The 16,701-nt window shown below is 26.8% G+C and overlaps 1 protein-coding gene across 1 annotated transcript; it reads left to right on the top strand.

Moving 5' to 3' along the window:
• The first annotated feature begins 4,326 nt into the window (after window positions 1–4,326).
• Window positions 4,327–6,511, top strand: LOC127239343 (serine carboxypeptidase-like 48). The gene is made up of 7 exons (XM_051257439.1): window positions 4,327–4,494; window positions 4,593–4,712; window positions 4,816–4,959; window positions 5,520–5,679; window positions 5,773–5,858; window positions 5,929–6,187; window positions 6,288–6,511. Exons 1-7 carry the CDS (start codon window positions 4,327–4,329, stop codon window positions 6,509–6,511), a joined length of 1,161 nt encoding a protein of 386 aa, XP_051113396.1.
• Window positions 6,512–16,701: the final 10,190 nt, after the last annotated feature.

Genomic DNA, 16,701 nt, shown 5'->3' on the forward strand with positions numbered 1-16,701 from the left:
GGAGCTACATGATCCGGTGGTATGCGGTGAACTTGTAATTATGTCTGTTGTACATGGTTCGTCTAATATGATTTATCTTATCGGACTTAGTTTGTAAATTATTAAATTCAACCGAAAATTTATCTTTTCAGTAGAGTTCACGAAAAGGAATATGCACATTGTTGACATGAATAGTTTATTGATATGTGTTGTATATAATGATATTTTATTATGTTTTGGGCGACTTTTGAGATACGAAATTTCGTATATATGCAACTTATTATGTGTTTTTTATTGCGTAATAGGTTTCATGAAGTTGACATGTTTTAGGGTGTATTTGGTACAATGAGCAGAACGCACGAAGGCTTTAGACGTGATCACGCAACACAATGTGAGAAATGTGAAATTTACAAAAAGGTCCTTTGGGGTAAATTAACAATATAAAGAGTATGTGAGGATTGAAGTGCAAAGGGGATCTATTTAAAAGGAGATTTGGGATGGACTTTTAAAAGACACGATTTTTTCAATTGAAGAGGAGAAGAGAATGGGACTACCACGTTCTCTACCACGACACCATATTATTTGAAGAGAAAGAAGGAAGAACACGACGGAAGAGAGGAGAACTTGGAAGAGGATTGCAGACGACTTTTCAAGGCGTTCTTCTTCTATCTTCATATTGTTATTCTTTGTCGATTTCAAAATTGAAGGCACGATGAACTTCTTTATTTGTTTTGTATTTGCAACTCCTATGAATTTCGAGTAATTTCATTTCTAGCGTATGTGTGAATTTATGTTTGGAATTGAATTTGTGAGACTTGATTTTGTCTTCATATTGTTATTCTTTGTCGATTTCAAAATTGAAGGCACGATGAACTTCTTTATTTGTTTTGTATTTGCAACTCCTATGAATTTCGAGTAATTTCATTTATTTATGTTTGGAATTGAATTTGTGAGACTTGATTTTGTTTAATTTGGTGTTAATCAATATTGGGTATTTTTAATTCTTCTAATTTATAAGTTTAGAAATCTTAAATTGATTATTGCGCACGTAGCTAAATTGGAGATTGACACCCGTAATTGTGTAATTTTTCAATTGGTGTAGCAACATAGAGAAATACTCTAGGGAAGAATTAGAATCAATTTTAAACAAATCCGCGTAGGAATTTTGTTAAATTGAATCGGGCATTTCAAGTACTTAAAGCTATAGAGTCATTAAAACTCTCAACTATAAACAATTTATCCAACTAGTCAATGAATTTGATTTTTAGTCGATGAACAAAATTTATATTTCGAACAGAAATTTCATGCCTATGCTAGAGTTTAATCATCTTTGGTATTCCGCTTTGCATTTTATTTTATTTTATTTAGTTGAGCGAATTTATTTTCTCCTAATTTAGTGTGATAAATTCAACCCCCCATTATATATATATTATTGTTCCCTACGGAGACGACCCTACTCACCGAACTACTGCATTTTGCAAATTTTTTGTAGTGTAGGAACTAATATTTTATTTTGCAACTTTGCGACACGCTTGCATCTATTCAATATATTTAATCTATATTCAATTTCAGATGGTCTAGCACCAGCTCATCCACACACCAGATTTGGTCAAGCAACGGCCCAACTCCGGAGTATCACTGTTATATCGGTGTCTATATATATATATATATATATATATATGCCCTTATTTTTATTATGAATAATTATGCAATTTTTAAGTTTTTGTAAAATATTCTCACATAGTATAACCTATTGTTCTTTGGAATAGAGACATTCTACTAACCCTATTTCTCTTGTTACATTCAACTTGGAATGTACCGGAGATCTCTTAATTTTGATATATTTTCTATAATTGCAAGTCTTTTTTGTTTTTAATTTTGATATTGTTCAAAATCCTAGTTTTCGCGTCTGAATCTGAGAATCATGTATGCGTATCAATCTGCGATTCGTCTGATGTGTTTTTCCAGAGCTACGTGCCTTTAGATCTACCTGTCACACATGATTCGTCTAGTGTGACTTGCATGTCGGATCTAGTTTGCAGGGTATTAAATTCGGCTGGGGGTTTACCCAGTGCGCACTTTCAGGTAGAGGATTAAAAAAAAAAAATTACGTATTTTCTCCTTGCACGTGAGAGTTCCGTTTTTAATACTTCAATGAGAGTCTCGTCGTTTCCTATTTTAATTTAATTGAGAGCATTGCTACTGGTGGTGAACAATTGTGGTTACATTATTTTAAATATCTCTTTTCAAAATAAAGTGGTATCTTGAAGTGTTGTTTGTATTCTGAATATACCAAAATTGGTAGGGAGTAATTGATTGAACTACTCATTTAAGAAGAATTGCTGGACAAAAAAACAAGTAGAAGAAAACAAGTGGATCAGAGTCATGTCATATCGAATAAGTTAGTAATGTATGCTTGTTAGAAGGTGGGAGATGATAGACTACAATGGGTGAAAATGCATAGTTTTTAGTAAATATATTTTTTTTAAAAAAAAGAAAAATATTTAAAACATAAATATTTTAATAATATCTTTATAATTTATAATAGTTAACAACAAAAAAAAACCAAAAATCTTGTAAACAATGGAAGAAGACAGCCTAAATATTCAAAATCGGGCAGTGATAGAATCAGTCTCTGAACATGGGGTGGAATTGTCTAATCAATCAATTTTTTATAATTTGATTTTAGTTTTAAATTCTTCAAACTATTGTTTTTCGGTTCAAACTGACAATTTAATTATTTTTTCTTAAAAAAAAATGAAAGATTGTAGAAACATGAAATAAAATATAATCTTATACCTAAAAGATTAAAAAAAATCCCTTGACATTTATGAGGCAATTTATTTAAATTATATAAAAAATAATAATATTTGACATTTTAAAAAAAATAAAATTACCCCTCAAGCGTGTGGGTGTGTTTGTTTGTGGATTTAATTGTGAATTTAAGTTTTAAATAATATAATTTTGAATTTAGACGGTTGTTTGTGTCAAGTTATGGAAAGAGAAGAGAAGCAGAGAATTAAGAAGATTGAAGACTATGGTGATAAATTGTGTTAGGTTATAATGGCCTTTTTTTTTTTTTTTTTTTTTGCTGTTGTATTTTATTTGATTGATTTAGGTTTATTTTTCTTGGGTCAGCCCATTAGGTTGTTAGAGTTTGTTAGAGGTAGATTTTTTGTATATATATATATATATATCGTCTTCTTCCTTGGTTAATGAACTGTAAGATACACAGTAGTTGTATTTTCATTTTCTTCAGTTTGATATAATATAAATAGATGTTAACGAGATATTTGAATATAAAAAGAATTCTTAATATAATATAAAAAAAATGAATAAATAGTACAAATTTGTTAGAAATCCACAAAAAATAATATTCAAATTTGAAGACAAATCGGTTTTGCTTTCGGGAAAATTACAGAATTAATTTGAATATTTATTTCTAATGAATCAAAGGTACGTTACGAAGATCATTTGTTGTAAAGAGAGGTGACTTAATATGACTTATATACACAAATAAGAGCAGAATTTGAAAAACCATTAAACCTATAAATGCATACATTCTTCCAGAAACATTTCAAGAATGTACTCTACTCATAAATATAATAACGATGTCATGAAAGCCAATTAATTTCATTTGGAGTCTTTTCATCTCACCGATCATTCATTTAATGAAGAAAATTATTCATAAATAATTATGGAATGAGTTATATAGAGAAAGTAACTTAAATGCACAATCGATACACATTTCTGGTAGAAAATCATTTATATATAAATCAGTTGTGAAAATTTCGAGAATCATTTCTTATCAGTGTACAATTGAATCATGGACTCAATCCTTTACAGATTCCTGATTGTCCTCAGTTGTGTTTCTCTTACACTACAATCCAGAGACATTTTAACACCCAATTCTGCAAATCTGAAGTTCCCAAAAGCATATGCTGAAAGACTCATCAGAGCCCTTAATTTGTTCCCAAAGAGTGAAGTGAACATTCATACCTCAGATCAGGACATCAATCTTTCTTCCTCAGGGATCGTCGAAAAGCGATTGGATTTGCCTCTTGTCGTTGGTACCGGGAGTTCAGTACAAGACTTGGCTCATCATGCTGGCTATTACAGGCTGCCAGACACCTTAAATGCAAGGTTTTGTATACTTCACTGTTGAATTTGCAATTAGATGATTTTTTCTAAATTAGGGTTTTGTGATCATGGATTTTCTTTTAATTCAATCATCAATTGTCTATGATAAAAATTTCCAGGATGTTCTATTTCTTCATTAGGGTTTTATGATCATGGATTATTTTCTATTAATTCAATCATCAATTGTCAACGATAAAACTTTCCAGGATGTTCTATTTCTTCTTTGAATCGAGGGGCAACCAGACAGATCCTGTAGTGATATGGCTAACAGGAGGGCCTGGATGTGGGAGTGAATTGGCTTTGTTCTATGAAAATGGCCCCTTTCACATAACCAGCAATTTGTCTTTATCATTGAATGATTTTGGATGGGACAAGGTATACATATACATACATATATATGTATATAAAAGCATATGTGTGAATTTTTTGATTGGTTTTGAACTCAGCCATTGGAATTCTTGAAATTGATTTAGGTGTCGAATATAATATTTGTGGATCAACCAACTGGAACTGGATTCAGCTATAGTTCTGATGATCGCGACATTCGGAGCGACGAGGAGGGTGTTAGCAATGATCTTTATAGCTTTTTACAGGTCTGATTTTCATGGTCTATGTATTCTATGTTTGTTGTTAATTATGAAGCTTTTTTTTTGTTGACACAAATGTTGTTTCCTTTTTTACAATGTATGATGTCAGGCCTTCTTCAAAGAACATCCTCAGTTTGTGAAGAATGATTTTTTCATTACTGGAGAATCATATGCTGGACATTACATTCCTGCTTTGGCCTCCAGGATTCATCAAGCAAATCAAAAAAATGAAGGAATTCATATCAATATGAAGGTATGTTCATATATTTATATTGATGAGGTTTATCGATTATTCATTTTTAGTGTTATCTCCTGAGAAACCTGTGTTCTTTTGAGGGTTGGTTTGGATTTTTGGTTGAATTTTTATACTAAAAATTTGAAATTAAAAATTGTTTGATGTGATATAAACAGACGTTGATATTTTATTTTGAATTTAAATAGGTTTGTAGTATAATATTAAAAATAAAAAATAATTATTTCTGTTTGATTTTGAGTTTTGATTTGAATAAATTTTTGATATACTTTGTGTGGGATATATTGTATTTTTATTGGGAATCTTGTAGATGAAATTTAAAAATGTCAAAACCCTAAACCCAAAATTATTGATGATCTCCAAAAGTTTTGTAAAAGATCACTTGCCCTTCAACAAGGTTTTTTTACATGGTTCTTGTCAAGAATTATTCCCTCTACATATCTAATGATAAAGGATTCTTCTCTAAACATTTTTACATTTTACTAAAGTTAATATATATATATATATGCAATTCATCGACCTTACATTATATTGTATGATATATATATATATATATGTAGGGATTTGCCATTGGAAATGGACTTACCAATCCAGCAATACAATACAAAGCATACCCTGATTATGCTCTAAATGCAAAGCTTATACAACAAGCCGATTATGATATGTTGCAACAGAAAGTTTCATTTTGTGAACAAGCAACCAAACCTTGTGGTAATCAATAATCCCAAGCATTTTATTTGCACACTTATTTCTCAATCCGAAATTCCTAATTTAAATCTTCTAACAATGTGAATCTACCCTCTTGTCTAGGACCTAATGCCAAAGATTCTTGTGATAAAGCATACAATGTTTGTGGCGAGATTTTCAACGACATACTCGCAATTGCTGGCGATATAAATGTAAGAACATTCGCCAAAAAATGTTACCAATCATCGACTAGAATAAATAGCGAACTATTTTTTGCTGCAGTATTATGATATAAGGAAGCAATGTGAGGGGCTAATGTGCTACGACTTCTCGAATGTGGAAACATTTCTAAATCAAGATCCTGTTAAAAAAGCTCTCGGCGTGGGGGATATCGAGTACGTCTCTTGTAGCACGACAGTTTATCAGGCAATGTCTGCCGATTGGATGAGAAACCTTGCAGATGGAATTCCTAGCCTCTTGGATCTTGGCATAAAAGTTTTAGTGTATGCCGGCGAGTACGATCTTATATGCAATTGGCTTGGTAAGAAAGAAGATCAATATATGTACATATATCTATATAGTTAGAACCCTAAAACCATAAACCCTAAATTAAGAATTAATGATTCATATGAATTGAGCAGGGAATTGGAGGTGGGTGGATGAGCTAGTTTGGTCAGGGCAGAAGCAATATGCAGCAGCTAAGAATGGTTCATTCATGGTGGATGGAAAGGATTTTGGATTGCAGAAGGGGTTTGGGCCATTGAGCTTTTTGAAGGTATACAATGCAGGTCACTTAGTTCCAATGGATCAGCCAAAACCCTCATTGGAAATGATAAGCAGGTGGACTAAGGGATTGCCCCTTTAATTCAATAACATTATTTTTTTTTGCCTAATTGTTATGTTATATACATATATATATATTTCAGTTTCAGTATGTACTGCATCTTTTTGATTTGGGAATAATGTTTATATTTGTTATTATGTGAAATGAAATGAAAATACAAAAAGAAAAATATTATATATATATATATATTTGTTTATTTGAGTCATGGAAGTCAAAATTGATAATTTTTATTTTTTTATTTCTTTTCTCTCATATTCAAGTAAAGAATAAATTTATTTATTTTTTAAAAAAAAAACATTCTATTATTTTATTTCTATGATTTTTTTTAAAAAAATAATACTAAAATATGATCTTACAAAATATAGAATCTTATTATCCAATTAATAATTTCTTCTTGATTAGCATCCAAACCACTGCAATTTTTTTTATATATTTATCAAACAGAATTATCTGTTTACTAAAAAATAAAAATAAAAAATTAATTCTAATTGATTTTTTTTCTCTGCTGTCATTTCTCTTAATTATTTTGTTGTTAATATTCCTACAACGTTTTTGTCTTGTCTGTATAGGTTACTGGTTCGAAATGGCCTGCCCATTTTTTTGGGCTGATTTCATTGGGCCTTTGATTTAATTAGAGCAGACCTTTTTACTAGGCTTTCTATTGGGCTTTTTATCTTTTAGGCCTCTAGATGTTTGATCATCGTTATATTATACAGCTCTATTTTTTAATTGATACTCATTCCATCTTATAAAATGACTATCAAATTTTTTGGGCACAAAAATTAAGAAAAAAATATTATTTGCGTCTATTTTTGTAAGGATGAAATTAAAATTTTTCGAGGTTAGTAATATAATTTATTGGATTAAAGTATAATATGTGTAAGAAATATGTGACATTTTTGTGTATACATGAAAAAAAAATATAGTGGGAGAAATTTTTTTTGTAAAATTGCATGGGAGATTTTTTTTATTATTATTATTATTTTTGATAAAATCTTGTCGATGTTAATTAGTTGCATGGGAGAGAACAAATTTACGTGTATTTATTATTTAATTAATTAAAGTTGCCCCAAATTTACTTGAACAACAACTTGGACTTATTTTATTGTTATGGGGAATCAAATATTAGGTTTAAATTGAATGACATGTGTGTGTGTGTATGACAAATTTAATTTTTTAGATTTTTTGTCAGTTTAACTATTCAACGACATGGAAATCTTGTCTGCTTTACTTTGAGAAAAATGGCATTGCCCCTAAAATTGAAATAAATAGCATATTTTTTTGTCAAAGAAATCAACTTAATTTAATAATCCGTGACTTTTATATATATATATATATATATATTTTGCAGGATATTATATCTGATCATCTTTAAAAATGAAATAATATGAACAAATAGAAAATTGACAAATATTGCTTGTAGTAAATACGAGATACAAAATTTATATTTATATAATACAAATATAGCATATAAATTAATAATATAATATCATACTCCCTTCGATCCATAAATATAGTCTTAATTGGATTGAACACGGGATTTAAGAAATATTGATATTATACTGGTAATTGGTAAAAAGTATGGATAAAAGATTCTTTTGCCCTTGTGAGTGTATTAGTATAAAAAGTAGTGGCAATTGTGTAATAAAAATAAAAATGTATGGGTAGTATTTATGGTGATATGATTATTTATGAAAATAAGACTATTGTATTAGGACAGATAAAAATAGTAAACAAGATTATTGTATTGGGATGAAGGGAGTTTCACTACAAGAAAAAATCATTTTTGTAACAAAATTTTTTTGTCTCTAAATCTATTTTTTCCGTTACTAATGACATTAGATACGGAATTAGTAATGGAATTACGTTAACTACGTGAACTTTAGGGACGAAATTCCGTTACAAATATATTATTTTTTTGTAGTGTTTATTTTACACATGATATATTACTATTCATCTTAGCATATGAGATATATTCATATAGCATTGTGAGCACAAGTTGTATTAATTAAAATTATGTACTAAGTGTGGATTTTTTATATGTTGATTAGGCTAATCAGATCCTAATAATTTCTAACTTTTTTTTTTTAAATTTCTATATATTTCCTCCATCTCATTTTAAAGAGTTACTTTTTTTTTAATAAATTAAGAAATAATTGTATTTTAATGATTAGTAGAAATATGTAAGTGAAGTTGATGTTTTTGTCCTTATAAAGTACAAATAAAGTAATAAATTTTTGTAATTTATATTAAAATAGAGATATTTTGATATTTGTATATAATATATTTTTATTATATTAGAAAAGAAATACTTCTGAGTGAGACAAACGCAAAATAATAAAAATGACACTTTGAGTTGAGACGGAGGGAGACAATAAAAGTTTGAATAAAAATAAGGCCCAATAGTATAATATCCACATGTGAGTTATGAAAATTGCACGAAATCATCTACTGTTATAAAATTACGTCAAACTCTCTTGTAAGTTTAACCGTCATTTTATCAATAGTCAAAATGATTTTGTAGTGTGTAGTTTATGAATTACATTCATAGTTAAGACACGTGTAGAGTAATCACCATTAATTAGTAATGGAATAAGGGTTAAATGCAGAATTTTTGAAATCACAAGAGAGTTCGGTGATCCTTTAAAGCAATAGGAAGTGTCAAATTATCTTCTTAGTTTCTTTTCTATATAATAATTTAATAAAAATTAATATTAAATATATTTTTTTAAAAAAAATTAGTATAATACACTACTAGGAAAAAAAAAACTAATAATCACAAAATTTTATGGCAAATTTAAATTCTACCATTGAGAGTTAAAGTTAAAACAAGATTCTCGTATATTTACTAATTATATTTATTTTAAATTTTCGTATATATATAGTAATTAAGACAACCAATGGGATGGGACAAAGGAAATATAAAAATAACATAAACCCGAAGAGAATAAAAAATAAAAATATTGTAGCATATGAAAAGACCAACAATATTGGCGTACCGTACCCCAAGAAAAAGTGTCGGCAAGCTGCTAAATTGCAATTGGTCCCACCCGACCCATTTCATATAATAATAATAATAATAATAATAAAGTTTATCCAAAATATGAATAGCGACTGTAATTTTTTACATTATTAAAATAATAATAGGTCTTCAAATGAAAAGACTCGTAAACGATGGTCTAGTAATTTGGAGGTGAATACGTAATCGTGAGTTTATAGATTCTGACACCTAAAGATTTACTTGTCACACATGATTCGCTTAACGTAATTTGATTGGTCGGACCTAGTAAAAATAATTATTATATAATAAAAATAATTATATATTATGATTAAAATAACTAAATATTTTAATTAAAATTAAAATTATTATTTTTAAAATTCAATAAAAGTATATAATCATATTTTCAATTTATAAAAAGATAAATTATGTAGGATAAATAAAAAAATAAAAAAACAATTTATTTAAAATAGAGAATAATATTTCATTCGTTCTTAACTATTTATCTATTTTTTTATTTTGGTACATCTGATAATAAATTATTTATTTCCGTTTTTGATAATTCTACTTTCCAATAACATTAAAAATACTCTTATAACTTATAAAATATTATACAAATATCATTACATTTATATCATGTACAATTCCGTTTTTGATTATATTATTTTAATCTTTTTTATTTTATTCGTACAGAAAGTATTTATTAACTTCTACATTTATGTTCATGTTGATATTGACGAGGCAGGCAGGCAAGCAGCCGCCCAAAGCTGATGCTGATGCTGCTGCAGAAAAAACTCTAATTTTGTCTGAAACTCCATGTTTTGTGCGATACTGTTATATATTGCAATTATGAAAAAAAAATATTTTTAGTTCAAATATAATCAAAATTTATTAATTTTAGTTTTAATATAAAATTTTATTAATTTTGGTCTCAATATAATCAAAACTCATCATTTTTTGTCTCAACATAAAAATTTTATCAATTTTAGTTTCAATATAACCAAAATTCATCGTTTTTTGTCCCAATATAATCAAACTTTATTTTTTTTTTTGGTCCCACCTTCAACAAACAGACGGAAAATACTGACGTGAAAAGAAATCAAATCTTATATTTATATTTGAAGAAATTGCACAATCTTGCAAGTCCACATCAGCATTTTTTCGTCGATTTGTTAACGCTGAGACCAAAAAAAATAAGGTTTGATTATATTAGGATAAAAAATGATGAGTTTTGGTTATATTGGAATCAAAAATAATAAATTTTGGTTATATTTGGACCAAAATTGATAAGATGTTTATATTGCGACCAAAATTGATAGATTTTGATTATATTAGGACCAAAAATAATTTTTTCCCTTCAATTAGTATACATAATTAAAAAATATATTAATAAAAATAATTATAAATTTAAATTTAAATAAATAAATTGTTTAATTAAAATTAAAAAAATTATAAAATTTAAAATTTAAAATATAATTAAAATACATAATTACATCGTTGTTTCAATATTTTGGTGGATTTGATAGTTACTCCACACCAAACCAATCATTTTATTCATTCCTTCTCATTATTCTTCCAATAATTCATACATTTGATATAATTTATTTGTTGCTTCAAATTTATTATTCAATTAGCGACTAAGGAGAGGCACTAAAAAAAAATATCAATTTTGTAACGAGATTTTTTCGTTCTTAAATACAATTTTTCTGTTACTAATGATATTAGAGACGAAATTAGGGATGAAATTACGTTAGCTACGTGAACTTTAGGAACGAAATTCCGTTACAAATATACTATTTTTTTTTTAAGTGACGTGTGATTTTATGTATTTTGTAAAATTGTATAAATAAATAAAAGCATTCTATATAAGATTCATACAATGAGAAATTAATTAATTAAGATTTTTCGTAGCAATTTGGAATTTTCAAACAAATTATTATAAGTAGTTTTACAAAATATACAGTCATGCAAATGCAACATTTCATTAATTAATAACGACTTATTGATCCTGGAAACATGCAAATTAAATGGAAATAAATATATATAGATATATATTTGTTTATTTATTATTGGAATTATTTCGAATTATTTCAGCATCAATAATAATATTATAAAGATAGATTTATATTTATTTTCCCCTGCAAGATGCATTCGTAATTCAAAGTAGTGCCACAGACAAGGACCCCATTTACACAACAACAAATTGAAATATATTACAACCTATTAACAATGTCATACTCATGCAATTAATAATATATGTTTGAGAAGTGATTTATCGAACATAACACATTCGAACATTTTAAAGGGCCAACTCCCGAAGCATGAAAAGTTCACAGTTAAAACAACGATGTAACAACGATGCAGAATGACCGTTTCACCTAAGGGAAACACAATCATTAATTATTTATCCGCAAACCGAGTCCCCAACAACAACAAATAATAAAGCAGAACACAAAACAACACATAAGACAGTTCGATTATCGCCCAATCTACATTCGGAGATACCAATTCAAGAGATATTTTATTAATCAATACTGATTATAGAATACGAACAACCACAGCTCCTTCTGCACGCACTTCTATCATTGATAACCTAGGAAAATACTTCAACAGGTTTACGTTGTCACAAACACGTACTGTCAACGACCCTACAACAGAGTAGCTCAGAACATGATTGTAGTAACCGACTCTCTGCAACCTCTGTATGATAAAAATGGAATAAGTTGTTGCAGCATGAAAGAAAACATATTTGTCCATATGCCAACAATAACAAAAGGTTTTTTCATTCACAATACATATTGAAAGACACTGGTTACGGTGCTGATTAAATATAAATATCAGCACTGTGTAAATAGTACAATAATATATATTATAGAACACAATATATTATTTTAACAGCACAATGTATATATTTATATACTTTAAATACAACGCGCAAACTAACCGTATATAATAGTAATTCATACAACAATAACTACAATTGATCTTAGCACATACAGTTTACTAACAAAATACATATAAAATATAATTGATAGCACATATTAATACTTTATTCAACATGTTTTGTCTGTTCTATTTTCATATATTATCTGTAATATTTTTATGTGTTGATTGAGACAATCAATTCCTAACTGAAGCCATATTGGGATAATCAAACCCCCGACGCCTCAGGTCACCTGTCACACATGCTTCGCCTAGTGTGACTTTCCCATCGGGCCTCATTTGCAGGGTATTAGGTTCGGCCGGGGGTTTTACCTAGTGCGCATCTTCGGATAACGACGGCGGATTCCCACTCCATTAAAAAAAAAAATACTATTAAAATCAATACTAAAAAAAAAAAAAAATTAAATTCAAGCCAAAATCAAACAAACCCTAAGATTCGATGATGAATATATATATATTATATTAATTATATATATTTTATGTTAGGTCAATTAAGTATATATATTTAATCGCCGCACGATAATGATCAATTTTTGAAGGTTCAAAAAATAAGTTTCCTGTCGGCAAACCTAATCAAGAGTATTCTAACATCTGAAAATTTTCGATCACCTCTTATAATATCAATTTTTTTATTTTAATCTCGAATAATATAGTTATATATAGAGAGAGAGAGAATTATGTGATCACATATATTGCAATAAATAAATAAATAAATAAATAAGAAAGATCATTGAACTACATGAGTTGTAAGTTGGAGTTGTAGTTGTGGTTTGGTTTAGATATTATTTTTTATTATTGTAAATTGTATTCTAGTACAATATCTATTTGATTAAAAATTAATTTAGAATGTCTTTTTCTTTTTTTAATGTTTTAAAACTATATTTAATAATGCATATCCAACATGAATTAATGACAATTTAATAGTATCTAAAAAAAAAAAAAATTATGTAATATAAATAAAGAGAATTATACATCATTCATATGAATTAGTTTATAAGATTTTTTATTTTTTTTTAAATGTATATAAAGATATTTTTGCATTTAGGAGAAAGATATAAATAAGATATTATAGAAAATTCATAAAAATTTAAGAAAATATTTGAGGCGAAAAAAACTTTGGAACATTCGGAAGAATTATGTCATTTTTTTTTTAATCTATTTATAGTACAATATTATCTGTTTAATTAGAACTCATTATTTTCTATTATTTTTAATAAAATTTTTATAATATCTCACATTACGTTTTACTCATTTTATTAAAATAATATATCTTTTTTTTTAATACAAATATATATATATATATTCCGTCCCATATTTATCATTTTCGTATGTCCCAATAAAGGGTATTGTTTTTCTATTTTAGAAAAAATAATCATATATATATTAATGCAAAATATGTTTACATTTTACATATATTATAAAGATACTATTACACATATAACTATTTTATACATAAAGTCATGGGTAAAAATGTCAAATCATTTACACACCTTCACTAACCAATAAAATATTACTCAATCTGTCCGCCTCTACGGGTTACATTTACCTTTTGTGTCATTGTACTTAACATTAAAAATATCCTTATATTTATATATTTTTTTGTACAAATATCCTCCTATTAGTATTATAAGACGCTTATAAAAGTATTTTTGCAATTTTTTCTTAATTTGTAATTCTTTTTTATATAATAATTAATATTTAAATATTAACACGGATAAATAAATACGGGACGGAATGAGTAATAGAAGTTAATTGATTTATATCCATCACTACAAAAAAAAATACCACCTTCGTCTACCGTCAATCTATCCATTTGCATTTGGCGTCATTGTTTTTATTATTAACAATATTTTTATATTTGTATAATTTTTTTGTACAAATATCATTACATTAGTATTATAAGACACCAACATAAGTATTTTTGTCGTTTTTTCTTGATTTGTATTATGTTTTGATATAATAATTAATAGTATTCAAATATTAACATGAAAATTGTAAATGGATAAATTGACAAGGGACGGAGATAATAGTATATTTGTAAAAGAATTACACCCTTAAAGTTCACGTAGCTAAAGTAGTTTCATCCTTAATTTCGTCTATAATATTATTAGTAACGAAAAAAAATGAATTTAAGAACGAAAAACCTTCGTTACAAAAATGATATTTTTCTTGCATTGATATATCTATATATATATATATATAATATGATATGTGTGTAAATGTATAGACTAAGATGTTTTTGTTTGTGGGTTGAGAATTGAATTTTGAATAATATTTTTTTTAAAAAAAATTAATAGTTATTTGATGAAATATTAATAAATATTAATATATATTTTAAATATAACATTAGTTTTTAGGATATTATCAAAAGATCAAAATAATTATTTAATTTGAATTTTTTTTTAAAATGAAGAGGTCAACTATTTGAGCTATACTTCCTCGGCGGATGCCTCAAAAGTTAGGCAAGTGAGGTCTTCTTTTTTTTTTTTTTTTTTTTATGATGTAGAAACTCGCAACCACTATCCGAAAGTGGCTACTGAATAAATCTCCGGCTGAACTTAATAAGATAGGTCTTTTTGGAAGCAGAGTATGTGAAGAGGGAAAGATGGAGTCAAAATAAGAATTTTACATAATGTGATTTTTATTTTTTATTTTTATTTTTCTTAAAGATGGAGCACAATAGTTCGACTAGAATTTTACAGAATGTGGCAGATTTTTTTTTGTTCGTTTTGTTAATCTTAATTTGTTTTTTTTTTTTTAAGTTTCTGATTTTCGTTGGTTAATATAGTGGAAATTGAGCCGGGTTTCCACGCATTCTTGATGAATTTTTATATACAATTTGATTATAGTAAAATTTTTTTCCTTGCTAATACGTGATTTTTTCTCTATTTTAAAAGGTTTTTCATATTAAAATTTATCGTATTTTGTTCATATTTTATTTGCAAATATAATTTATTATCATTATTCCTCGTATTTTTTTAAATTATTTATTGTATTTTTTTACTAATAAAGTTTTTAATTCTTATTGTATATGTATTTTTTAAATTAATTTAGTTTTTAGTATAATATTTGTAGTATCTATACAAAAAATAAATACATAGATAAATATAAGACATAGAGAGTATTATATTATTATTTTTATATATTATCAAAAAAATTCTTTTTATTAATATTTTAATTTTATATTATTATAAAAATCTAATACCTCCATCGTTGAAATTTGTTCTCATTTTTCTTGTATTTTTTTTTTTAAAAAAATGAAAACAAATTTGTGATGGAAGCAATAATTATAATTATATATGGTGAAATTTTTTTTACAGATACTTAATACATATGGATAGGAATATGAACACAACTCCCCAACACAATGGCCACTCTGCCCTATCTCTTATTAATAATGACTGCCAACTCAAAAGTCGGGTTTTGCTTGCTTTATGTTTTGATTTTGAGCTTTTATTTAATTTAAATAAATATAATTTGATATAATTTTTATAAAAAAAATAATAATAATATATTTTAATTCAAAAATGATCATTTGAAAAGAAAAAAGTTTTGACTCATTTAACTATTTTGGATGAATCATACAAATTTTGTTTAAATTCGAGAACTCAAAAAGAAAAATTTAAAAATAAAACTAAGTAAAAAGGATAGTCGACAAAATTAGACAATAGTTGTTCCCTCCAAAATAACATGACAATCATATTTACTTATATCAAAAAGCACATAAATGTCGAGTCGACATTGTCATCCAAAGCTACCAAGAGTTTGTACAGTAAGTCTCAAGAACCGATCGAACACGAAGTGTGTTTATTTTGTGAGATTTTTGGAAAATAAATTTTTTGATGTGAGGTATAGAGAATTATGTAGGAAATATAAAAATAATAAATTTATGTAATGTTAATTTATCCATTCTTTCTATTTCCGTCCGTTTTATATAATTTATTCTTTTCGTTTTTCGTAAATATAATTATACACTTTAATCACATTTTAAAATTTACAATTTACAATTTTTATTTTAATCACTATTTTTATTAAATCATATCGATACAATTCTTAATTACTTACTAATTATACAATACCTAAAACTCTGTGCCTGAACTAAATGAGACAAATTAGCCGACGAGGAAATATTAATTTTTTTCAGAGAAATGTGTAAGAAAAAATTATTGAACAAATAAAGTCGAAGAAAGAAAAAATAGAAGATGTGTATATGGTTTTATCCTTTAGTGTGTGTCACAATTAAGCTAAGCCTGTTTAATTTTAGTCGTCA

This window comes from Andrographis paniculata, unplaced genomic scaffold, assembly GCF_009805555.1.
Source record: "Andrographis paniculata isolate CXL003 unplaced genomic scaffold, ASM980555v1 Contig77END, whole genome shotgun sequence".
Taxonomy (NCBI): Eukaryota; Viridiplantae; Streptophyta; class Magnoliopsida; order Lamiales; family Acanthaceae; genus Andrographis; species Andrographis paniculata.

Coding starts and splice junctions, on each gene's coding strand:
- LOC127239343 (XM_051257439.1), top strand. CDS start 4,327: ATGTTCTATTTCTTCTTTGAATCGAGGGGCAACCAGACAGATCCTGTA. Junction 4,713..4,815: donor ATCTTTATAGCTTTTTACAG/GTCTGATTTTCA, acceptor GTATGATGTCAG/GCCTTCTTCAAAGAACATCC. Junction 6,188..6,287: donor TCTTATATGCAATTGGCTTG/GTAAGAAAGAAG, acceptor TGAATTGAGCAG/GGAATTGGAGGTGGGTGGAT.